The sequence below is a fragment of the Cariama cristata genome, unplaced genomic scaffold (genome assembly GCF_000690535.1).
Source record: "Cariama cristata isolate BGI_N322 unplaced genomic scaffold, ASM69053v1 scaffold4017, whole genome shotgun sequence".
NCBI classification, from domain to species: domain Eukaryota; kingdom Metazoa; phylum Chordata; class Aves; order Cariamiformes; family Cariamidae; genus Cariama; species Cariama cristata.
In genome coordinates, this window is record NW_009624750.1 from 27,181 (window position 1) to 52,886 (window position 25,706).

The 25,706-nt window shown below is 35.4% G+C and overlaps 1 protein-coding gene across 2 annotated transcripts in view; it reads left to right on the forward strand.

Annotated features, from left to right (window-relative positions):
- The first annotated feature begins 7,791 nt into the window (after window positions 1-7,791).
- The window catches only part of FGF7 (fibroblast growth factor 7), a 29,992-nt gene continuing 12,077 nt past the window's right edge, over window positions 7,792-25,706 (forward strand). Inside the window, exons 1-2 of one of the 2 annotated variants that reach the window (XM_009703275.1) lie at window positions 7,792-8,000; window positions 8,516-9,085. In XM_009703275.1, the coding sequence (XP_009701577.1) occupies window positions 8,800-9,085 (286 nt within the window). In that variant the 5' untranslated portion in view covers window positions 7,792-8,000; window positions 8,516-8,799. Of the gene's footprint in view, window positions 8,001-8,500; window positions 9,086-25,706 lie in introns of both variants that reach the window. The other variant, XM_009703276.1, reaches the window with a different exon arrangement.

A 25,706-nucleotide genomic window follows, 5' to 3' on the forward strand; every position in this document is an offset into this window, starting at 1 on the left:
CACCTCCCCAAATGTTCTGCATTCCAGCTCCACATAACAGTAATATTTAGGTTTGGGTGGAGAATATTTTAGTTGCAATGGACAGTCTTTGTCAAAAGTAAGTGTGAAAAACTAGCAACTGGAAATAATGTTAAAAGAGTAGAATTTATTTTAGTAATGTGATAGTTACGATAAGCAAAGCAAGCCAGGAGAAAAGAGGCAGATCAGAACAACATCATTTCTGAATTAAGATCTGTTTCAAAACCTGACCTTCATCAGTTGCTGACCAAATTCAATCCTCGCTGATGCCACAAGCCAGGCAAATAATCATCTAACCATCTAACAGAACAACAGCTGCAGCAGGAGACATTTAAACTCTTGGAAGCACAGCTGTTCATGGATAAAAGGGATCACTCCTTCAGTCTACAAAACTACATGTACAGAGGAGCAGGATGGTGCTATTTATTTTCAATATAAACTATCTGGTAATCCTCATTCTAAGCGTCTTTAAATTACAGTCCGTTTGAAATCAAGAGTGTCCCATCTTGCCTAACTCTCCTCAGGAACTCTGAAAGAAACTCTGCAGTTTTGACATAGTCTCAATTTGCCCTGCTACTTTGAATGCAAACGTATTTTGACACTTTCTTTTCTTCTTTTTATAATTAGAAAAACTGAGTCACCAGTCCATGCCCACACTAGATGCCTCAGGAATGATGCTGACATGCTTGTTCTAACCCTGCACTTGATATGGTGAACTGCACTCAGATTCCTAGCACTTTACATCCTCCTTTCACACCCTTACTAGATTATCAAATGACTATTCTGGCCTGAATTTACATAGATTTAGTAGGATATCATGGACTTCATTATCAGTGAGGGAATGGAAAAAGTGAGGAAATGTGGTGGAGCTCACTCCATAAACCAAATCAACTAATGCAGATTCTCGAGTAAAGACACCCTTTCATTAGATTCCCTCAGTTCAGCAAATGCTTGTCTACAATTCAAATGGTAAACAGCTGGAGAACCTTACATTTTGTGACTAAGTGGTGTCCCTGCTTCTGACAGATGGGTAATAAATAATGCAATCATTACAGAGAATTGCTCTTGTTCTGAATCTACTGGTGAATTTTTAACTCTCTGCAAACAGCACAGCACAGTTTTGTAGGGGAACAGGGCATTTTTTCCCTACGTTATTTTGCTTTTATAACATCTGTAATAATAAGCCACATAATTAGCTGAAGGTTAGGAAAGGTCTTACTCCAGCTGTTTCCTAAAATCAAATATTAGATACACAGTAGTAATCCAGTATCATTTCTGCCATATAGTCTCAAGTTTTGTTATTTTGCATTTGTTTGTACTGATTATACCAACCTGCTTTATTGCCTACTTTGTATAGAAAAAAGCAAGCCACTGAAAAAATGTCTAGTTAAATCTCAAGACTTAAGACACTTGCAAATAACAGAATCATAAAGGAGGAACCCACATTAAACATCAGGTGAAATCCTGGACTTGCTGAAGTATATGGAGATGCCAAGAGCTTGTTTTGATAACATTGTTTTGACTGTGTCTGTGATTATGTACTATCATATAGACTTTAATCTTTATCATCATTCTTTTCTTCACAAGTTCCCTCCCTGATTTAATGCATGAGATAGATAACTAGCATTTTGTGCCTTTAGAGTATTTTACTTCACTGCATTAATAAGGTTTCAATGCAGACTGTGTATATGTGCAGGCCTACGTTTTTAAAATTCCGTCACAGGAGCATTTTTACACCTGTAGTATGCAATAGGGGCAGTACGTATTGGATCTATCATGCCTATTTAATTGGAGAAACTCGCAGCTGTAAGCACACAGAAACACCTAATATTTTGGGCCATGCCAAAAGATTTGCAATGTAGGCCCATGGGCAGCTGAAGAAATTGCTTCTCTGTGAATTTCACTTTCGGATTTTGGAAACATTCCTGGTTTATTTCCCTCGTCTACTGGCTCACAACCTCCATAGTTATGTCCCTGTCCCTTCCTCAAAGTTCCCCAGTTCCCTTTCTGAACTTTCTCTTCACAGTGCTGCCTTCTCTCTTCCTCTCCACATTCCTGGGAGCATTCAATCCCAATCTCCTAATTAAATCCTAGTGCTCTCCCACCCAAAACATTTTTCCCCAAATGCTGACCAATCACTCTCTCTTCTCTTTGCACAGCCAGCTCACTTTCAGACGAACTACAGACTACCTTACACATATTCGTGTACGGTTACCTACTACTAAGTGATATTGCAAGTCCTTGCATTATGTACAGGTATATATCTGTGTAAGATGTTAAGTCATGTGCCATTAAACTTGCTGTACATTTTTACTAATCCTTTCAACAGTCTTTTCTTTCTGACTTTAACTGGTAGCATCTTTAAATCAGAAAATTCAGTGCTTAGTGCCCTATCATCTAACTATATACCAACAGGTAGTTACTGGAAGTCTACTAATAATTTCAGCTTTATTGTGGTTTAATCGAGGAGTGCAACTTGTGGTGCAAATCAAAGAGAGGACCATATAATTTGCACAATCTAGTTCTTTTCCATGACTAGATTTTAATTAGAGCTACAAAGAAATATTTGAATAAAAGGATAGTTTTCCATTCCCATTCTCAATCAACCTTTGTTCGTTGAGGTATATAGGTAGTATTAGCAGATCAATGAAGCCACAGTTTCAAAACTATTAAAAAAAAAAAAAAAAGGCTGAAAACCGTTATCCAAAATCTGCCTTGAGGTAGGCTCCAATTAGAAAGAGCTATAATTGTTTTCTAAGATTAAAAAAGCAGCAGACAGACAGGGTAATAATGGATATATATTATCATGGCAGCAAAGCTTTATTCTTGCTTAGATGTTATTCAAATTATTTTTATATGGTCCATAAAACTTTTATCCAACAAGTAAATTATAATAATCATTATGCTATATATGGACCTATATGAAGGGTTAAAAATGGCTACCTTGTTTGACCACTTAGAAAAGAAAAAAACACAGAAGTAATTGGCATAATTCAGTCTTGAATTATATGCAATATTCATACCTATGTATAGCTATAACCGGAGTTAAAAGCTAAACATAGATACCTTATTTTATATTTATTGCTACTAATGTAAAATGTAATGATTACATGTAAAGTCATTGGAACAATAGTTTTCTGCAAGTTTGCTAAAGTATCTTAAAAAGTTCCACAAATCTAGGTCTTAAAGCTGATTGTTATCCAACCATGTGTGTATATAAAAAGATGCTACACTTTTTTTTTTTTAATATATTTAAAATCAGGCAGAAGAAATCACTACATAGTAAGTATTTCTGTAAAAGTAAAATTTGAATACAAACGTATGGATCACTTCAGAAAGACAGAACTCTGACCTCCATACCCGGTAATAAGTAAGATAAACCCAAATGGTTCTCCTCAGTATTTTCTCATATCAGTTCTGTATTTTTTTTGTATCTCCACCAAAAATGTACTGTTACAATTCAATTCTGCAGCAACACCTCAGGTTATGATAATCACAGTCTGAGTGTCCTGAGGTCACCACAAGTAGGATGCCTTGAAGTTGAGGGTTATCAAGTTATGAATAACAAGAAGACCTATCATAACCATATACCCTGCAAACTCCATTCAGAAAGGAAGGATTCATTTGACTGCCATCACATTATGTTTTTCATTCTATCACCTCTTTCAAAAGTCAACATAATGATACTCGTCCTAGTGAAAAAATCCTGGATGGCTTTACCTTTTAAGTTTATTAGTGAGTGGACTAAGGTATTCCCAGCCCTTGTTTCCCCTAAAATAAGCTATGTAAAAAAATTTGCTGTAGCTAATTAACAAAAAAAGGAAGTTGTTATGTAGTGTCAACTATTTGATAGTTTGGTTTGGGGCTTTTTGGGGGGTCATCCCCCCACCCCCCAAGTATCTACTGCATCCCATTCCAATTTTCCTGTAGATTTATATCAGCTGAATACGATCTGGATGAATAGGAAGAAACAAAGAAATGAATGATGTTTAAGGGATCTGTTTAGAAAATTGCTAGGAAAAATTTATTGATGTCTTTTCAATATGATGTTAATAGCCCATACCACTCAGCAAAATGAAAAAGACATTCTTACAGTCAGGCAGACAAAGGATTCATAATTATGTTTTTTAATCTTAGTTACATTTAAGTTTGCAACCTGAAAAGATAAATCCAAACTGAAGTGCAATATTCCTCCAACTCTCTTTTGTTTCTACTGCCTTGTTAATTGAGTTTATTTTGCATTCAATTTCCAGTGTTTTCAGATATCACTCTTGATAGAAGATTTGCACAAACAGTAGCATTTTTCTTGTATCTTTTGCATGTAGCAAAATCTTGATCTAATCCTGATTTCTGAGATCAAGGAACTAAAGATAAGGATTTAACCATGAGAACATTTAGCACATTCACATCTGTGGAATTTTTTCCTTAGGACCTTTCAATCCCATTTTAGCTGTTGTCAGAGAGCACTAAAACCCAACATCTTAGGTTTAATGTCCGATACAGAGATTTTTATCTTCCTACTGTCTTAAATTCTGAAAGTTCTGGGAGATATTCTAAAGCAAATTTGAAATGGATCAGGGAACAAGAAGCAGCAGAATGATAGTTTCTTAGCAGGTATGCATTGGCCTGAGGGCAAGCTGGGCAAAACCGAGTTTTTTTTAAAAAAGTTGCATTCATGACCCAATGCCAAACCTGGGTGGTACATATTACAAGAGGCCAGCCTGGAGATGAGGAAAGCATGGATCCCTATAGTCATGTTTTCATCTAAAAGGACAAAAAGTAATTTCCTATGTGAAGGGAAAAGGGAATAGACTTTATTAAGCTGTTTCTATTTGAGCTGGAGGCCTATGCACAATCTTCATAATTGGAAGCAAAGTGCTTGCAATTCATTTCCACTTTTTTCTTCTCAGCATGTGCACTATAGCAATGCTACGGACAACTGTCTATCAACCAGAAAGGAGGAACCAATGCATGGGTTAATGTAAAGGGGGCAGGTTTAAATAGTAAAGGATGGCTTACAGCATCTGTATTTTGCACATTTTCATGTTTTATGTGATCCTGATCCTTAACACCATTCTTGAAATACAATCTCACCAAAGCAGCACAAAATCATTAGCAATTTAGATGGACAATTTCTTTATATCATTAAGGACTTGCTTGGGATTGGATTTGAAAAGCTCTGGGCCTGCACATTTGTAAGGAGACAGAGGAAGAAGTGCCAGTCAAGCTAAATCTTCCATAAAACTAAACCGGTTCAATTTGCGAGAGATATTAGTTATGCTTGGTTTAAACAGAAGTGGGTTGGATCATTCAAGGGATCAGAGATTTATGCGAAGAATCCTGACTTGCATATGCAGATCAAGATGGCATCCTTTAGTTAAAAAATATACAGTTGTACAGCAAGACATAAAACTGTGTGACTAAACAAAACTGCAGTTAAAGCATTGTGGAAAAAAGTTATTCTATAATTAGAAAATGTAAGGATATGAATGTTATCAGTAGTAATTAAAGATTAACTGCATTTTTTCACTGATTAAACTTAGAGCTATTGCCTTAGTTAAACTGCTTTTCATTTTATCTAAATACAAAACTTCATAAAGATCCAAACTGAAGAACCACTCAAAAACTACATTTACAGGAAGTGATTTATTTTTTCAGACTCAAGAGAAATGCATGTCCATGCCTGGACCACGAGCAGCTCCAGCTTTCTGGAACCAAAACCTCAGGTATGTATTTTTTTCTCCTGTTACTAACTGTCAGAAACAATAAGTTAGCAAGGAAAAAGAAAAATTAAAACCAGTATGGATCTGAAAGTGAAAGTTGGTACTGCACATAAAAGACCAAGACACAGAATATTTGCAAAAATATTTCTACTTGCATCCTACTTTGCTGAGTAAAACACAGATTACCTTTTATCCTCAACTGCTTTCTTTATAATACACAACAGATAAACCTTTTGAATACCAGGAATTTTTTTCATTGCTATCATTCTGATTTCAGACTGCAGAATGGATCAGAGAACATACTGATATAAATCCAGCAAATGTATTGGCAAAAATCACAACTGGGATAAATCACTTCAGCCCCCACTTCTTGTCAGAATGGTGGTCGTGGTTTGACAAGATATCAGTCAAACTGGAAATAGCTGCAATCACAGTTTACAAGAGTTAACTTAATGAAAGCCACTTTGTGTATCTACTGCAGGCATCAGCCTTTGAAAGCCCTAAGCATCATACCTTTCATGTTGTAAAAGCGCACATATTGAGCCTTTTGCTGAACTAGGAAAATTAGGCTGAGCCACAGAATATGGGGCCAATTTCAGCCCAACATGCTGAAATGGAGATAATGGCAAGAAAAGTTGTTCAACTTTGGACTTCAAGTGAAAATGGTTAAAAAAAGAATGCAAAGCGAGTGACAAATAGGATTAATCCAAGCGAGCACTGAGAAGGAAGCTGAGGATGTCAAGGAAGGAAATGACTCATTCTCTGTGTTTGCGTATAGGAAAGGCTGAGTAAGACAAGGTTGCCTGGTGCCATACACCTTTAGGCTCATTTTGGATCTCTCCAGTGAAAAGCCCCAATTTAATTATGTACCACTCACCTCAAAGTGGCACAGATGTACTGCCTATGATTTTTAACTGCCTCTACAGTTTACTTCATTTTTAAGATGTAACTGTTATCCATTTCTACAGAGAGGAAGGAGTGGGGCTGGTATAAAAGCAGGCAATGATAAACTGCATTATGTTATCAAGTACAGGCAACTAATGGTAAGTAAGCTATTTTTAATATGTGGACTAATTCCAAACTTTCCTTGTTACTATTACTTACTAAAGGGTCTGAGGTATATTCACATCAACAGTGTGGAAATTAAACAGGATAAGGAGCTATTGAAAACTTAGCTTCAGCATGAAACATTCACCAGAAACCCAACAGAATTGAAGGGTGAAACGGAACATGGACTTTGGATAGCAGACAGGTGTCAAAGATGGAAATAAGCATACAGAAGCAGAAAACCAGACATATCTACCCATTATTTCGATCCTCTATATGTTAAGCCTGCTGGTCACCCATTGGTTGGTATGCAGCATAAGGGTTTTTCTTTCATTGCTGCCACTTCTCGTTCTGGTGTTGTGAGGTTCAAGAACTAATAACTATGTATGCTAAGGAAGGCCATTCCCTAGTAGTAATTTTTACTTCATGCTGATAAAGGTTGTATTTGCATGTCAGACTTTGAAACATTCAAATATACATTCTCATTTTCACCTAGTGGCTGATCCAATGAAAATCTCAGTGCAGTTGTTCCTCTTTTCAAGTCCATGATATAAAAGTATACCACATGATCTATAATGGCCACAGCATAACCTTCTCCACAGTACATAATGGACCCACATGTTTCATATATCCATCAGAAAGGCACTAAGCAGCCTATGAATCCACCAAACTGCAGAAGAGATTTGAAAGCAAACCGAGATAAGCGTGTGAGTACAAAAGAGAGGAGGAGGAATTTTTTAAGGACAGAAAACTACTGACCTAAATCAAAGCACAGAAACACTAGCTAGCATGCAAAGGGATTCTAATGGAATCTATGTTTTTAGAAAGTAGATTCTTGGAGATTTAAAGTATAAACTATGTACATAGCTCCCTCTGATGACCATTGGACACGATACAATGCAAGTCTCCTTTTATTTTTGTTCGTGCATTCAACTGACAGCTGACTGGTTAAATTCTAATTGCTTCCAAGTGAGGTCAGCAAAGGTATTTATCGAAAAGGACTGAACAACAGGCTCAACACACACATGCACGCGCACGCATAAGCACATACACACCATCTCTCCAGCGTGTTGATTTATGGAAACAATTATAATTCTGGTGGAGTCTTTCTGAGCTGAGAAAGTTTGTAGCTAGCGTAGAGAGTCTCATGTTGCAAAAAGCAGACAACAGAAATGGAGTACTTGGGTATCCAGCTCTTATCAACAGGAACAAGTAAGTTATCTGTTCTTTACAAGAATGTTCAACAGTTTCTAATAGCTAAGAAGTTTTATATTCATTTGTATATGCTAGACGCTAAAAAAGCATTAAGAAAACTATTTTTATTAATAAACTGAAAAGGCTGTGAATAAAAATACAAGGCTAAGACTGTGAGGTCTGTTTTGAAATTTGAACTAGAGAAAATTTATCTGATAGATTGTGCTAACAGTGAATACAGAGGTATGAAGTAATCAGCAGAATTTTACCATGCATGAGAAAATAGTTCAACTGAATCAGTAGAGGATTTTTGGAAGGACTTAAAACTGAAGACAGAGCTGTGTTTACAATCAGTTTAAATGTCTCTTTACATAAAGAGTTGAGAGAGAGATAGCTATTGTATGTACATTTGCATCTTGTTAAAAATCAGCTTAGCATGTCATACGTTTATGTATAGTACTTTTCAGTAGCATAATGTATCCTTGCACGTTTGTAACAACATGCACCTTTTCTCACAGATCTTTTACTTTCAGTGCAAGCAGCAAATTCAAGTAGTACAGAAGGTCACGACAACAAAGGTTTTTATAACTTGTGTCTTTAAAGGATATTCTGACTGAAGAGATATTTAAGAAGCTCTTCTATTTCGCCATTAACTATTAAGGAATAACAATCAGAATTCTAGAAGAGGGAACAATCTCATTTAAATGAATCTGTAACTCGTAAAGACAGAAGGCAGGTCGGTGACCTAAGAGCAGCAGTCTACCTGAGATTTAATTTTCATTATGTTGTTCATGAACACCCAGAACACTGCACTATAATGCACAAATGGATACTGACATGGATCCTGCCAATTTTGCTCTACAGATCATACTTTTACATTATCTTTCTAATGGGCACTATATCTTTAGCTTGCAATGACATGACTCCAGAGCAAATGGCTACAAATGTGAACTGTTCCAGCCCTGAGCGACATACCAGAAGCTATGATTATATGGAAGGGGGGGATGTAAGAGTGAGAAGACTTTTCTGTCGAACTCAGTGGTATATGAGGATTGATAAGCGAGGCAAAGTGAAAGGGACAAGAGAAGCGAACAACAACTACAGTAAGTAATATTTTTGCTTTTCCTATTCCTAAGGTTTTAGAAAGTTACACATCATTGTTTCCTATTCCTGAATTTATCGTAATTTCAAAAGAATTTTGTATAGTGTACTGACCATTGTATAAGACAAGTTTTCCAATTAATCCTACAACAGGACATTTGTTATTGATTTTGAAATGCGTCATTTAAAATACTACATTGTAGATCTGCTAACGTATTAGTTACAGCTGGTAACTATTAGCAAACAGAGAGCCTATTTTAACAAGTGAATTAAGGTTGTAAGCATGAAAATGTATAACCACAAGTTCTGCTCATAAAATACTTATGAAACATTAAACCACATTTATGTAGTCCACAAACTACCTAAAAGTTCGGTGTGTTTGAGTTAACAATTAAAACATATGCAATACTAGAAAGTTCAATGGAAAGAATTATGTAAACTCTCTTGCAAAATCTTTTAGATAGTTTGCCAAGCCAGGAACAAAATCTATTATAGTTTCTGCAGTTCATTATTACAATGATCACGATGCTGAAAAAATATTGTCTCCCATTTCTTCCAAAAACATGACTCATCTAGAGAGAATGGACATATAATATTTTGCAAAGCTGTACCAAATACAATTTTTGAACTGGCAAACGAATTGTTGTACTAAACTGTATTTTTCACACAAACACCTATATATCTTCCATTTACCCTTGAAGGCATTGATTTTACAGTCACTATTTTTGCCACTTTGGCTTTCATGTTATTACAAATATATTGTTTATTTAGAGAAACATGACATCTACTTGAAAAGACATTACTTTATTAAGATACAACAGGAAAATACATAGGATTATATTGTGTATTTCAAAACAAAATTGTAAGAAAAAGGGGCCAGAGATACGCTGGTCTAGTGTTTATAGTCAGCTGAAAGGACAAATAGATTTCCAAGGATGCTATTGAATACAGTTTTAATGTAGGTTGTCCATATTATTGTGCTTTTTATAACAGCATCGGCAAAAGAAATCAATACATCAGACTTCAAGCACTGTTAGTGTGATTCAGCTTTCAACTGAAGTTGACTGTTTATTTTCTATAAGAACAGCATTTTTGCACGCTAAGCGCCTGGCTAGTGGGCTTCATAATTTATTTCTTTAGTTCATGACTACATTAAGTGCTTGGCAACTTGCGTGGCTAAAACTTCATTGACTAATGTTACTGTTTCTTTTAAAATTTGTTTCCATATGTCTCCTTTCTTCCTACACTATTACATAGTGAATAACCATTTTCCTCTGAAAGACAACACATGGCCAGCAGCCAAATAAATTATTTGGTCCATATTCAAGAAGACCCCCATTGAGTTTCAGGAGGACACTGCTACAATAGAAATCCATAGGGCTAGTTTTGAACTGAAATGTTGTTCCCATAAAAATCACTGGAAAAAAACTTACTGATTGTTGAAATAGTTTCTTCTAAATTTTTTGAGATAATTGAACATCCACAGTACCCAATTTTTTCTGTTATTATTTACAAACATTTTAAAGAGATTATGACAGCATATAGAACTGAATAAATTTGCTTTTAGTTCCATGGTGCTTAAGTAAAAACTTTGTTAGTAATTTAGCTTTATTTCAAATTCAAGTAAAAGTTCTCAATTCTCTGCAGGATGCCATGCTGCTGAAGCACACTAATGACACCCTGAAATTCTGTAGTGAAACCATTAGAGAATATCAGAATGCCTTGTGCTAAAGGCAATCCATTTTCTTGTAGTTTTCTGAACATTTTATGAATATTTAGTGATGGTAACTAACTATTACAAATTACAGAGAGGCAACCTTGGATCGTTAAACCCTTACATTTATATTGCAGTGAAAAAAAAAATTGAATTCTTTTTCTGGTAAATGCAACAAGTATCAAGAGAAAAGACAGTCAATACTTGAATGGTTTATCTTGTAACTGATGTGTGCTACGATGAATTGTCTCCACTAAATTTAACTAAAGTATGTGGGAAGTCTCCCACCATTTTAAGTCTTTTGCTGTAATTTATCTATTGCATACTAAGAAATAGTATCCAAATGTTTTTCTTGGACAAGTAAAATAGGGAGATATAGACAAAGAGGACTGGGAAAATGTGAACACTGACAACTTGGATTTTCCGAGAAACTCAAAAAATTAGTATTGTGAAAAACTTTTTTGTCATACCCTCTATTCAACAGAATGTGTAAGAAGCCTTTTTGAAGATGTGTTTATGGCTCATAATAATACCCATAAAGAAAATAATATGATACAAGAGGAAAAAAACCAAAACAAACCCCCCTAAAACCCCACCTGGACTAATACATTTTCCCTAAGCAAAATTTTTAACATTAGAAGACTAAACTGTTTTTATCCAGGGTCTCTGAAAAGCATAATTTAAAAAGATCATATCCGTTACAAAGATGTATTAATCTGGGTGTTCAAATATTCTTGTTCTATGATTTCCAGTTCTGAAAATTAGTAAATCAGACATGTTTCTCAGGATGGAATCCCAGAACAGCTGCAGTCAAATTAATCAATGGGTACAAAAAGTGTTGCTCTGAGAAGTATTTTCTTATTTTATCCTAATTTTCCACTTACATAATAAATAAAAGGAATCCTTTTCCCTTTGGAATGACTACCATGTGCTAATCAATCAAAACAGGAAAAAATTCATATTTTTAACTATCGTAACTTAGCTTCATAAAGAAAGCTGCATTGACTGTTTTGCAGAGTCAACTACTTGTTTTCAACCCATGAATTGTGAAACATGAATAATGTGAAGAGCAATCTTCACATTGAGAAATATCTGTACAATGATAACTTCATCATAACTTTGGCAAGTACCAAAATTCACAGTGCTTCTCTCATCCATTGAGACTATAAAATGTAAGAATGCCAAGATGGTGAGGAATTAGGGTCTTCGTATTTCAAACTTCTCTAGTAAGTGACAGAATAAAATACATATACACATCCTATGAAAGGAACAACAAAAATAATGAGTGTTAAAATTTCTTAAAATTTTAATTCAAAAGCCACTGTAGTGAATGTATGTGAATTGAAATTTCATTACAATATTAAATACTGGACCAAATCCTCACTTGCCAATTGTAATTAATCTGTATTTATCATTCACTTGGGTCAAAATATATTAGAAGTTAACTGCTTAGTCCGAGAAATGTGTGTGTACTGCTTCAGTGAGAGCAAATCGTTGAATTCTGTTTACAACAGTGATGACCTTGTTAGGTACCCGAAGAATATTATTCTGTGCACATTTCAGAAAGCAGTAGAGCCTTCTGGTGGACATAAAGGTGATAACTCAAGAGTAAGCAAATCAGAGGACACTGATCTCCACTAAGCAGAGGAAATCACTTTGCACCTGACAGCTTTGCTTTCATTCTGAAAACGAAAAGGCAGAGCAAGAACCGAGAGTCACATACTGAAAAATTAAAGCAAGAATTAGGAAGCAGCCAAAAAGATGAGGTCACCCAGAAAAATCTGTCATTATTCAAAAAACTCTTCTCTTTGATAATCATTTATTATACTTTGTCCAAACCTAAACTACATGCTTTTCATTAAAAAATAAATTTTGTATCTTGTTCATGTAAAATAATCTAAGTGGGCACACAAAACAGACTTTTTGAATTCATGACTGTAAACAGTGAGTGATTGAATAAATCTTGGAGATAATACAGCAATTTGTTAACTCTTTATCTTTGATAGAAAAGAAATCTCTCCTTATTAGTGCTTACTCCTTTCATTTCAGTTCGTGTTTATGAATTTTGCCAATTTTATTTGATTTTGTTCAGAAAAAAAAGCAGCAAAACCCAGAGTTTATTTTGACTCTATCCAAGAGGATTTACAACTACAACTGGATGATGCTTTAGGACTTTCCACGCTCTGTTGCCTTTGGAATCTCACTTTAAAGACTTCAAAGGGTCTCTTAGTTACTAGAAAAGCCTTCCCGGAACCTGAATCCAAAGATGTCTGATCCTATCATATTCCATGTGTGGTCTAAACCCAGAAAATGCTTATTTCCTCTTCTTTTCAGTGTGTGTGTGTGTGGGAAGATAATCTAGTGAGATCTTGGGACAAAATGACTGAAATATTGATTAAAATTTTTATCTTGGAATAGTAATTCTATTTTGATCAAAATCCAACAAGCCATACTTTTCAGCAATACTGAACAAACTCTAACTTAGTTTTCTTCAAACCCTAACCCTAACTGATGACAAAATACACTTTATACACATCTTAGTGGTTAAATACTCAAACTTGCTTAGAAATCAAAATTATTTCTAATAGCATTTTATGTATGCTTATTCAGGTAAAACAAATGTTGGACTATGTATGCTGTGACGCTATATAAATTTTACTTCTGTTTCTTAAATACATATTACATAGAGAAGCAGGAAGATCAGTATCTGAAAATTAGATATTTCAAGGCAGGCATTGATGTACCAGATCCAGTTAAGTGTTATGTGTGTTTCAACCAAACATAAAGTCTGTCTTTGCAATGGCATTTTTGAGTTTTGAAGAGGTTGTTGGTTCAACAAATACGTTGGTGTCAGGAGAAGACAAATCTACACTAATGTGAAAGTGCTTTTTCTTCACATTAGTACTCTGCTAGTCTCTTCAATTAAAATAGAAAGAGATTTAATTCAAGTGGCAATACATCTGTATCCTCTCAAAATTTAGCCTACAGTGCCAAGGGTGACTTTCTCTCCTACAGTGATTAATCAGATCTAAATATAACCAATCTCCCTCCCTAGCTCTTTGTCTAGTACTGGTGGTAGATACCACCCCTCAAGTTCCAACCAGCAGAAGAGACTTTATGCCTATACCTTATCACAAATCCAAGCTTTTCACCATCAACTGCTGATGAAGATGGGTTTTAGCAAAGATGCAGATAATGGAAGCAGCTGAGTTATGCCTGTCTCACGGCTTCTATTGACTTTTTCAATAAGAGTACCCGTTGGGGGAAGTGAGGAGAAGAAAGGAGGGAGTAAAGTTTTAAACCATTGCAGGAAGATTCTTCAGATCTGATGTATCAATCTCCAGATCAGTGCTCAATTGACACAGTATGACAGGGATGCCACAAAACACAATAAAAACTGTTCATAATTTGTGAATTTACCTCCTGAATCTTCATCACCTTGCCTATTCTGTGGTATTTACCAGCTGAAAAATATGTTTAAAGTCAGAATGGTAGTGGTTTATACTCACTTTCTTCTCATTCTGAACACAAATGATTGCGTAAGCTCTGCGAGGGGAGAATCAAACCTCTGGGTTCAGGCACAGGCAGCAGCTTCACAAGCTAACATAGAGCGACAGGGCTATGCCTGGCTGGCCGTGCTTCAAAACTGGGGTATGAGCTAAAATCACTATGAGCAGTGAAAAACATCTAAGCACAACATGTGTAGATTCAGCTTAAACTGAATCATTTCACCTTGATACACCTTTGTAACTCAGCTGTGACTTGGCAGTTTTTCCGAATCTCTCAATATTGAGACTTATCAGAAATGAGAAATGTTACATTTTTATGGAACCATTAATCAAGTTTAGCAGGCAACTGCAGAAGCAGTTGCAGGATACATTTAAGAAGATAAATTGCAGCCCCCCCTGCATTGTTTACAATTTCTGCACGTACAAAAAATTCAGTATTGTATCATTAAGCATGTTATTGCTCCATCCTGAAGAAAATGTGGTGAAGTAGCCGTGACCTGAGACTCAAGAGACTTGAGGCTAATCCAAACTTTTAAGCCATTTGCTTACAGACTTTGGGAAAATTCTTCAAACTCTCTGCACCTCTATGAAAAAGAATTATTCACCTCTGTGTAAAGAGCTTTCAAAACTATTAATGAAAAAACTTCCAAACCTACAAAAGAATTGTGTGTTAACGTTACAGATATTAAACACTTTTATTATAGAATATTGATTAAAATAACTGAAGTCAGTAGCTAGACAGAAAACTACAGAGCTCAGATGAATCTTAAGGAAGCAAATTTTCCATACAGACAAATAAAATTTGGTAGAAAATCAAATTCCTTATACACTCAGTCTTGCAAAACAAAACCAAAATCCAGATATCCCCCTTCACAGCTTCCAGCTTTCTGTATTGTTTGAGTATCTGAAAGTGATTTTTTTAGATTTCTAGGATCTCAGAGTAGAGAACAAAGCTGGTTTTCACCTCCACCTTCCTTAAAGCTCAGGAAGACCAAGAAATCCTAAAGCATGTAATTGTACTGTTCCACACTACAAGATGTATCAACTAGTAGTATATTTTGGAACACTTTCTTCATCAAAATAGAATAAGTTTAGGCAAATGAAGGCTGTTATTCTTCTTGGGTGGCACACGGCTTTCATTGCATAATTGACTGTCTATGACTATATTTGGCAACTGTATTGCAATTGTCTTTTTCGAACTTTGGCTTTATTTTTAATTTTTAATTCTGGATATGAGCTGATGGAAAGGTCAAGTTAGCCTTCTGGTGTATGTAATTTAGAAACATTATTAAGAAAAAGTTAACAGTGAAAATTCCTATGGCAATAACATAATAGAGGTTAACAATCATAGCACTGAACTGTCACACTTTAAAACTTTCATAACACATGACAACATTCATACAAATGGAAAAAATTCTTTGTAACAATTGGTGCTGAAAAGCTGGAAGTGGATATTCACAGATGTGGCCCACAACTTCACAAAAACACATCAAAAAAGCAATAAAAATACCAATGCAATCAATACCCTTTCTTGACTATTGTTTAGCTTTTGAAACAAAGAACAAAATGAGGACTCAATTGTAATGGGAATTTTTTTTTACAGTATTCACATACCGCCCACAACATGAATCTAGTACCTGCACAGTTTATCAACAGAAGACTACAATATTCTAAACAGGCTGAATCAGACAGTCAGACAGGTAAATCCCAGTTAACATCAGCAAAGCTATGTCAATTTATTCCAACTGAGCATCTGTTCTTTTAAAGTTATAGTGGGAATCTGACAATTCAAGAACAGGATGAAATGATTACAAAGTCCAGATATTCTGTTAAAACCAGTGAATTTTTCCTTCAGTATGCAGTCTTTCAAAATTAAACACAGTCAGAACATTGATAGATCAATGCAAAACTGTAAACAAAACCATGACCATTTCATAGCATTTATAACCGCAATAACTTCAACAGGGAATAACAAACACCACTCATCTCTCTCATTTCAATCAAAACACTCTTTGAATACCCCCATTACCTGTGGGGTTTTTTTGAAGGATTTCCCTAGTGTTAGTACTTCAATCTTTAATAGCATACATGCCTTACTTCACTTCCATTTTTGGTAAACTGGCTTGCTTTATTTTAAACGTGTTAATAGACACTGGGAGGTGCTGTAGACTATAAAAAGAAGCTGATCAGATTTGTCCTTGGCCATGTCGATAACTTGAAATTTTGGTATTTATCTAACTAGAAGGTAACATATTTCAAAACAGAAAAAACCCCACCTGCCAACAAGAAGCATATTTTCATTATGACATGTGCCAATTTTATAAGTTTTTATTACGACCTTTAAATGTCAAGTAAGATTTGTTATTTCAATCAGAAGTAGCTGTTTACAGAAAAAAAGTAAATAGAGAACTTTATGATTGTTAAAGATAGAAATTATTATAGATGAACATACATATTATCTACAGCTTGAGATATTGGGGGGGGAGTTGATTGTTGATAACAATCAACATCAAATTTTGAAAAGATTGCATGTGAATGTGTGCTGAAGTCCCAGGATTGCTCAGGTGAACTGGTGCCATAGTTCTGTGGGCTGTTTGTATGCACAGCTGTAAGCAATGTAGGGGCACATGTGAAGTTTTAGATGCTTGTCAGGTGTGTGGAAATGCTCCCTACAAGAGCTTTCTGGCTTCTTGCATAACACACAGACAACATTGCATTATGATGACAGATTTGCCCTTTGAGCGGTCTGCGTGAACTCAAAGGGTGGCAATGTTCTGGCTCTCTAGCTAGCCACTAGGCAGATGGATTTGAGAGAAAATGTGGATCTAGCTAATTCAAGGGAAGAAGGCAGCACAAAGCAGGGAATGGACTGATTCCATCCAGTGCTTCTGTAGCTTCTGCAGCAAAACCAGAAATTCTTGTGAAAACAAGAGTTGTACTCCCTGACAGAAACTCTGAAGTAAAATACAAAGGATAACTGAATCCTAGAGAGAGCAGCCAGTACTAGTACAATTGGAAAGTGTCACTTTCACCAGCAAAAGCAACTTCAATTCCACCATGCTAATTTATGTCCTTTGGAATAGCCTATGCAGCTTAGAAACTGCACACAATGTGCAAGATGATACAAAGAGATCCACGCAGTTCTCGAGAGCTTATTGGTGAGATTTTACAAGGACTGAAGGAACTAGCTATATAAATCCAGCACATAATGATTCAAATAACAAGACTTGCTTGTTAGGGCCACCTTGCAATAAGAGACAGATTTACACTGTGGGAAAGGCCAGTACAAGATCTTCCTTAGCAGTGGTCCTTTATGTTTGCTTATGTGGGGAAACTGCACCTATGAAGCCTTGAAGTCATCACAGCCATATCACTTTCCAGTACTACAGCAAAAAATTGTAATAGTACCTTTACATAAAGACAGGGACAAATCCCTGTGCCCGAAGTGAGATTCATCCCAATTGAACTCCCCAGCCAGCAATGTTGCCTGTATTAGTTTAGCACCATCTTACAGATACCTTGATATAACACAGTACAAAAAGAAATCTCTGCCATGTATTAAGCACATCTCTGACAACATATGAACTGCAAGCATGACAAATACTCAAACAGTACTCTGCCTACAAATGTTGTTATTAATCAAAAACTAAATTGGATACAACTTCAAGAGGCTATTTTCAAACTAACTGGTGACAAAAAGCCACTGTTCCAATTGAAATAAGCTCCATTCTTTTAACTGAACCTTTTACATTTTTTACTGAGCATGGAGATCCTGCTCAATATTTCCAGCAAAGACTGAAAATGAAAACCAAATAAAAAGTTACATTATTTCCAGGGCAAGCAAGTTCTTCTTCAGAGCACTTTAAAACACTGTATACTAGTCAGAAAAAAGGAAAGAAACTTTCTTGTACCTTATGTCCAAATTATGATTCCAAAAAGACCATTCATCCACTCAGGAAACAAATACTACCACTTACCTCATCACGTAAATGCAACATAAGAAACGTGGAGAAAACCACAGTGGGAAACACATGGAAAGGCTCTTCCCTGTAAGGAACTCTCCTTTCTCACTGCTGGCCAGCTACAAGGGGCTGGCTGTACCCTCCTTCCCCCCACCTACTAAGGTAATCAACTACACAGGTGTTTTGAGCCTCTTGCTCTCTTACACCCTGCCACCCCTACAGTACTGGCACTACATTTCAGAGTGCTGAGCGTTCTCTTTGAGCACCTGTTTCAGCAGTCAGGAAGGAAGTTTTCTTATTGAGGCTGTAAAAGACAATCAGTCTGGCATGTTTTCCTACTGTACTAACAGTGTAACAGCCATATATTTGGGTGAATTGGTATTGGAGTTTTTAGTTAGTATTTATTACTTCAAAGAAAACCAAATGCTAAATGAATTTTGAGAGTAGCCTTAGGAAAGTCTGCTGAAAAAGTAAATGGCAAGAGTCTGAGGCCACCTATACTTGTCCCTTTAAATGCCCCAAGTTGAGCAATGAAAATAATACAGCTATTACTAAAACCATTCTTTTAAATTATTATACACCAATTTCAATCAGAATGTTCAAATTAGCAAACATGCTCAAGCTACTTGATTATAAATACCAAACTAAAATTACTTAATATGCCTTCATTTCTGACTAGATGTTTGTGTGACTTGGGAAATTCAGTCTATATTACTGAACATAACTGTCATGCAACAAAATTAAAGGAAAAATAAAAGATTACCACATCTTTCTAGGAAACTATTACCACATCTTCCAAGGAAATCATGCTCTGTTAATTTTTTTAGCTCAGTAATCCAGTGTTTTGAATTTGAATGCATCTATTCTAATCATATTGTTCTAGGACACATTCTGAATGTTTTAAGGAGAATTTCTGAAATGGCACTTTCATCCAGAAGGAGCACTGGAAGCAAAACTGGTCTATGCCAAAATCACAAAACTAGCATTAGACCAAACTAGACCAAAATCAGAATTTTTCAGGTGATTCATAACATATGAGGCATAAACCCTCTGATTTAGTAAAGTGGTGAACAGCCTAGCTCTGATCCAACCAGATTATTTAAGAGAATGTGATGAGTTCCAATGGCTATATCATTTAAGCAGAAAATGATCTAGTGATAGAAGATATATTTATCTTAATTATTGTGAGAAATTATTGTAGAAATTATTCAGAACTATTTAACATTTGGAATGTAATAAATACCTATCTTTGCCAAAATAAGACTAAATACTAATCCCACTTTTTCTTCTTGTATAACAAAATATTTCACAAACACGAGTGGGTATTCTGTACATTGCCCTTTTCAGATAGGACCTGTAGTCATCCCAGAGACAATTTTCTAAAAGTGCTGACAAGTACTCAATGGACATTTCAAGTGACATTTCAAAAAGCAATACTGAAGCCTAAACCCCAGAGCATATATATGGTACATTTCTAAATCACTTCAGATGATATTTTCAAAATGTGCAAATAGCCACTGTTATGCAGCTGAGACAAAATAAATAATAGAACCGACATTTCCCGACTTTCTTCTAATCACTTGCAAGCGATCATCTTGTATCCATAAGATAGACACTTTTTTTCCTTCTAGGGCTAAATTTAAATATATGACTGACATTACAAAAATCCTTTTTCGTTTTCTTACTCTTCACGTTAGCTGTTCACTTTTTTCTGTCTGTGATACCCTTTTGTTTGGGGTATCCTTGTCCATACATGACAAAATTTAACAAACATGAGTTTTGTACAAATTGCACATGGAAGTAATCATGCTTATTTCCCCAAGCAATTAACTGCGTGAATTCCAAAACTAGAATGTAGGTGATCACACTTTTGTAGGTGATGCAGGAAATTGCAGGATATTTCTGCCTGTATACAGCACTGTAAATACTGAAGATTTGGGATCACAAATTATTATATTGTCTTCTCGTTCAGACTTCAGCAATGCAGTTATGGGTATTTTCAGTTGAACTCAGCTTAGCAAAGTAGAATTGCTAGTTATAGCTCCCATTTCATGAGTTTACACTTTTCTGGTTCCAGACCCATAATAGTGGGATGGTTTCTTTCTTTGTTTTCCTCTTCACAGCTATCTGGCAGCTGCATCCCAAATTAGCCTCTGTTAGTGGATCCCTAAAGAATTATATATACATCATCCTATCATAATCATACGTGCTGCAATTTACCCCACAGGTGGTATTGTACAAAAAGGTCTGATTTGAGCCCTGTCAGACTGTGCCATATTTATTTCATTAACATAGATTTCTACATGAAAAAGATACTTCCTTCTCTGCATGCATGGTATTTGATTGAAATACATTCCCAACAACACAGAGATGTAATCAACATGAGAAAGTAATTGTTGAGAAGTACAGCATTAGCTCTCTTTTCAACATACAGTCAAAATACGGCTGTTCTATTCATATTGACTTACCGATGAACTATAGAGAACTGTCATTAATAGTCTAAATAGTTGCTGTTGAAAGTAAAAAATATTGCACAGCTGTGGAGGAGTTAAGTTACTGACTAGTGGAAAAGCTATCTAACCCTGTGATTCATTAGGAAAAGGTTGCTCAAGAGTTGGAAGACCCATATTAGGAGAGAGACAAATGTATGCCATTTGTAAAAGCCTGTCTCTACTAAAATTAGGAGTTTTGTTACTGATGTCTGTCAATGGCTTGAGAAGTTAATTTTAAAAGATGCCAAATAATAACTATTGCTTCTGCAAATCCATGTGCTTTTACTTTAAGATATGGTTTCATAACATTGGTAATACAGACTGGGCATAAAGAAAAACGAAATTCCTGTTCCACAATTAATCTCTTCCTGACTTTCAAGTTAGAACGACTTATCTGTATTTTACCAACATTTATCTAGATTAATGTTTCTATCTCTATTTACTCTACTCAAGATACTGGCTTAAGAGCGCAATACACCAGAATATAACCAATTTAGGATATTCAACTTGAAAAATAGTTAGCTATTACTTTTCAAATGTATGTGCAAATTAATATTTCTGTATGAAATATATCAATGGAAGTTTATTCTATTTTTTTTGAGCTATATTAAAACCACAGATCCACATTTCTATACTGAGTAGAAACTGATTGCATTATTTATACCGAATATACATTTAATACTAGAAATAGAATCTATTTTTGTAAATGTTTTTCTACCATATAGCATTTGCATTCACATATGAATCAAGAATACATTGATAATCATGGAGGAATTAAAGTGGCACAAAACCACCAAGCTAAGAACAGCATAAGCCCTTTATTTCATTTTGTCTGGTAAAAAACAATTGTGTCTCAGTCAACTTCGGTACTTTTTCTCAAGCCCCTTGTTGCCACATAGCTGAAGTCACAAATAGTTCACACAAAGAAAGAAAAGGTTTCTTCACCACTTTAAGTGCTTGGAATAGCCATAATTGTTTCAGTCAGAGCATAAAGCATAGCAAATTCTTTACCAAGAACGGGGTTTTTGTACATATTTTGGAACATACCACTAAGGGCACAGCTAAGCTGTGTGCTGTTGCAACCTCATGGTCTTCGAGGCAGTTCTAAAATTTCCTGCTAAGTTCAACATTACAGAGTAACTTTTCCTTTCACGTTGCAAACACTGGGAGAGAATAGTTCCTAAGGAGTAGAAATTATCATAAACACAACACAGAATAAAAAAAGGCCTGCAAATTGAGTCTGACAATCACAAAAGTATACAAGCTCAATGCAAATCCTCCACAAAATAAAAATGTAAGAGCTGCAAACCCTTTATTTGCACATACAGCTTCTGGTACCCAGTCCATAGTATAATATTAAAAACCCACCAACATTTATCTGAGTCCTCTAGCTCTATGAACCTATGGAAGAAATCTGTACCATGCTACTCTGCTTCCTTACAGAGAACGTTTTACTCTTCTCAAATTGAACAAGATCCTTGTTTAAGCCCCTTAGCCAAAATGCACATTTTCAAACATCTACAAATCATAGACCAGCTGTTTTCCAGATTTTAAAGAGGTCCATGTATTCTGCTACAGATTGCTTATGTATTACTTCTACGGAGCTTATCAACACTTCATGACACCAATACATACAAAAGCAAAATAAGAATTATGCAAATTGTAGTAGAGAAAAGTGAAGCATTCCCAAAGGCCCCTGTCTGAAGTTGTTATCAAATGCTTGAGTAGTACGAAATCTTCCATTTGTCTCAAGATCAAGAGAAAAGTACATTTTTACACTTACGCCAGTGCACTGCATCGTAGTCTATCAAACACGTTGTTTGATTATTGTCAGAGATGGAAATTTGGAGTTCTGCCAATATAATAATATGGCTGCCAAGATGGATCTGAATTTAAGATATTAAATCCTTTAACAAACTGGTCACAGATAACTTTATTATAAACAGTCACCCTGTTGTGATACAGTAGTACCTGTGTGCTCTGAGAGCCAAGAAAACTAACTACTGCAGTTACACAGGGACCGGAGAGCTCACCTCCTTCCTTATGCACTTCAGGGCCACAAGAAATTTCCTTAGTTGGTAAAGAAAGTGAGGTAGTTTCTATCACATTTTAAATACTTTCCTCTGGTTAATTGAGAGATGATTGTTATGGCATACCAAATTTACTAATGTTTTTAAATTTAATTTAACTGTTTTAGGGCAATTTCTGTCAAAATGTTTAAACACCCTTTTAGAGAGACTTGATCTTCTAAGTCACTAGGGTGAGGTTTTTAAGAATGTTTCGGTAACTAAAGGTGGAGTTAAGCAGCATCAGATATATACAAAAATACTTTTAAACTAGCCCATAGGTGGGGTTATTGTTGATAATGCAAAGGAACAGCAGATAACAACTTAAGGCAGCTTTCTAACTTCCTAGTTTTCCTTTTATATGTCCCCATTATATATCTTTAGCTGATATAAACAATGATAATTTAATTGAAATAAACATAACTGCACTGATTCACATATAGGGGTATAAAAATTAGAACAAAAGCAATAGGAAACTGGGTTGTGTACAAACCAATAGCACATAATAAAAATGTGTTAAAGTTTTAAATGTTTAAAGAAACTTTTCATATAATTTGGCTAATCCTATGCTCTGTTAACTGTTCAGTACCGTTATCTTTATTCCATGACTTCTTGCATTTTAGCAAAGACTGGTAACTTGTCTTCAGAAGATAAGATCGTACCATTCTATCACAACACACTGGAATGTGTGCAGCCCTTAGTTCTAGAGTCCTTCCTTCTACTTTTAGGGTACAAGTAACTTTCACTAAAAAGCTAGAACACTATTTCTGTGTAATACTTGAGAAAAGCAAAGCACAGAAAGGCTGTGGATGCTAGAAAATATCTACATGACACTAGTTGCAATCGTTTTCTCACTGACTTCCTGATATTATGCACACGGGCAAAACTAAGTGTGTGCAGGAGTATTTGTATCATCAAACTCAAAATCACTAAAACCTGATTTCCTCTACATCCTAGCAGATGAAGTCAGAACTGAAAAAAAACCCTCTGATTTTCAAACTGGATAATTCAGCTGAATTTAAAAAGGTAGATTAAAAATCACACAAATAAATACAAAATAAAAGAGAAATTTAGCTACAGCTCCCATAGTTTATTTGCTCTGGTATTAGCAATTGATCCTGAATCAGAGGAACAATTTTCTCCACTGCTGCTAATGCTGCCATTTTTCTCAGTTTTGATACAGAATTGTAAACTAGAAGACAATTAAAGATTAACTGGATGACAGTAACACATCTATAAATATCTGATCATGTAAACAAAGACAGAGGTTTCAAAGTGCTGCCTGTGTGTAATGGCAAATATTCTATTGATTTCCCTGAAGTCAGGCTTTCATCTTAGACAAAACTTTTAGACTGGTAAAACCAGTGTGCAACTAGAAGTAAATTAATGACATTAGGCAAAATTAAGACAAGGAATTGTTAAGCTATTTAGAAAAAAAAATTCAATAATTGAGTCACATTTTGATCCATATACTGAGTAAGACAGGAGAAATATCGGGTACAAAAATCCAAACTGATTTATCAGAATTGGATTAAATTATTAGATTGGTTTTGATTTTGAGATTTTTTTAAATTTTCCTTCTATTAGTTTACACTTCAGTGTTTGGTCTAACACCGATTTTGAAAGTTCAACTAAATCTAAATTATTTGTCGGCATCAAACCAGAACAATTTGAGAGACCATATCATGTAAATATATGTCCGGTAGTATTTTGAGGGCAGAAGGTGAGCCAGATGGTTTCTATCAGTTCCCATTCTGTGGTGCAGCAAGGGGTTAGTATGATGTTCTTAGCAGCTTCTTGCATTTTGTACCTTGAAAGGAATTACGCACTGCCTGCTTGGGTTCTTGTAGATGCTGTAATTGATATATTTAGATATCTCGCTTCAGCTGTTGCTCCCCCAAGTAGTAGCTCTGATTTGGAAATCAAACTAAAACGTATTCAGTTGAGTAGTACTTGCCCTACGTTTCACATAACTACTTAGAGTGGGAAAAGATGTTGATCTCTTGCAATAGGGATTGCAGTGTTTATGAAAGAAATGCTCTCTTAACTGTGTGAAACAAAATTTTACTGTCTAAAGTTTCAAACCATTTAAAGCTATTTGCTCCTATGCCAGAGGCCCCTAAGTATATTTTCAAGTTCTGAAATACTGCAGCCATCTTCTTTCTTATGCATCCACTTTCTGTATTTTACTTATTTAAAATAATTCGGTTATTAGCTAGATCTGGGAACATTTTCACTATTAAAAATGCATTTTACTTTATATTTAAATTGATAATACAGTTTTCAGCACCAAGAATGTCATTATGATCATTTATGAGTGTTTAATAATAGCTTTTAGTAATGTCTGTCAACAGTGTGTAATTCTAAATTATCCTGAAAGAACAGGAAGGCAGTTCTTAGACTCAGTTTATCCCCAGAATACAGCTCTGCTATTCCTTCTGTCAAGCCTGTTTCAAGACTAGAGAAGGTGCAACAGGAATGGCTGCAGACAGTACAACAGGCAGAACAAAACAGCTAGACCTTGAGCGTGCAGTAACACTTCATATAAAAAAGAACAGGTTGTCTCTTAGATGTATTTTTGCCCCCTTTAACCAAGTAAGTCCAGCACACAGTGCCATGTTATATTTATGCCATCTTTACAACTGCCTGCAGCCAGCCCATACAGGTGATAAACCATAATAGCACATGAAATACCTGGAATTGAAGTTCTTCAGAACACAATTCAAATAACGAATAATTCGATTTCTTATACACAGAAAAGGTATGATAATATGCATATCATGTTTTCCTTAGAAAAACAGAACAAAAAGTCTTCCACAGAAATGACATGACTAATTTTATGTCAACTATGATCACTAATTTTACCCAGGAAAGGAGGAA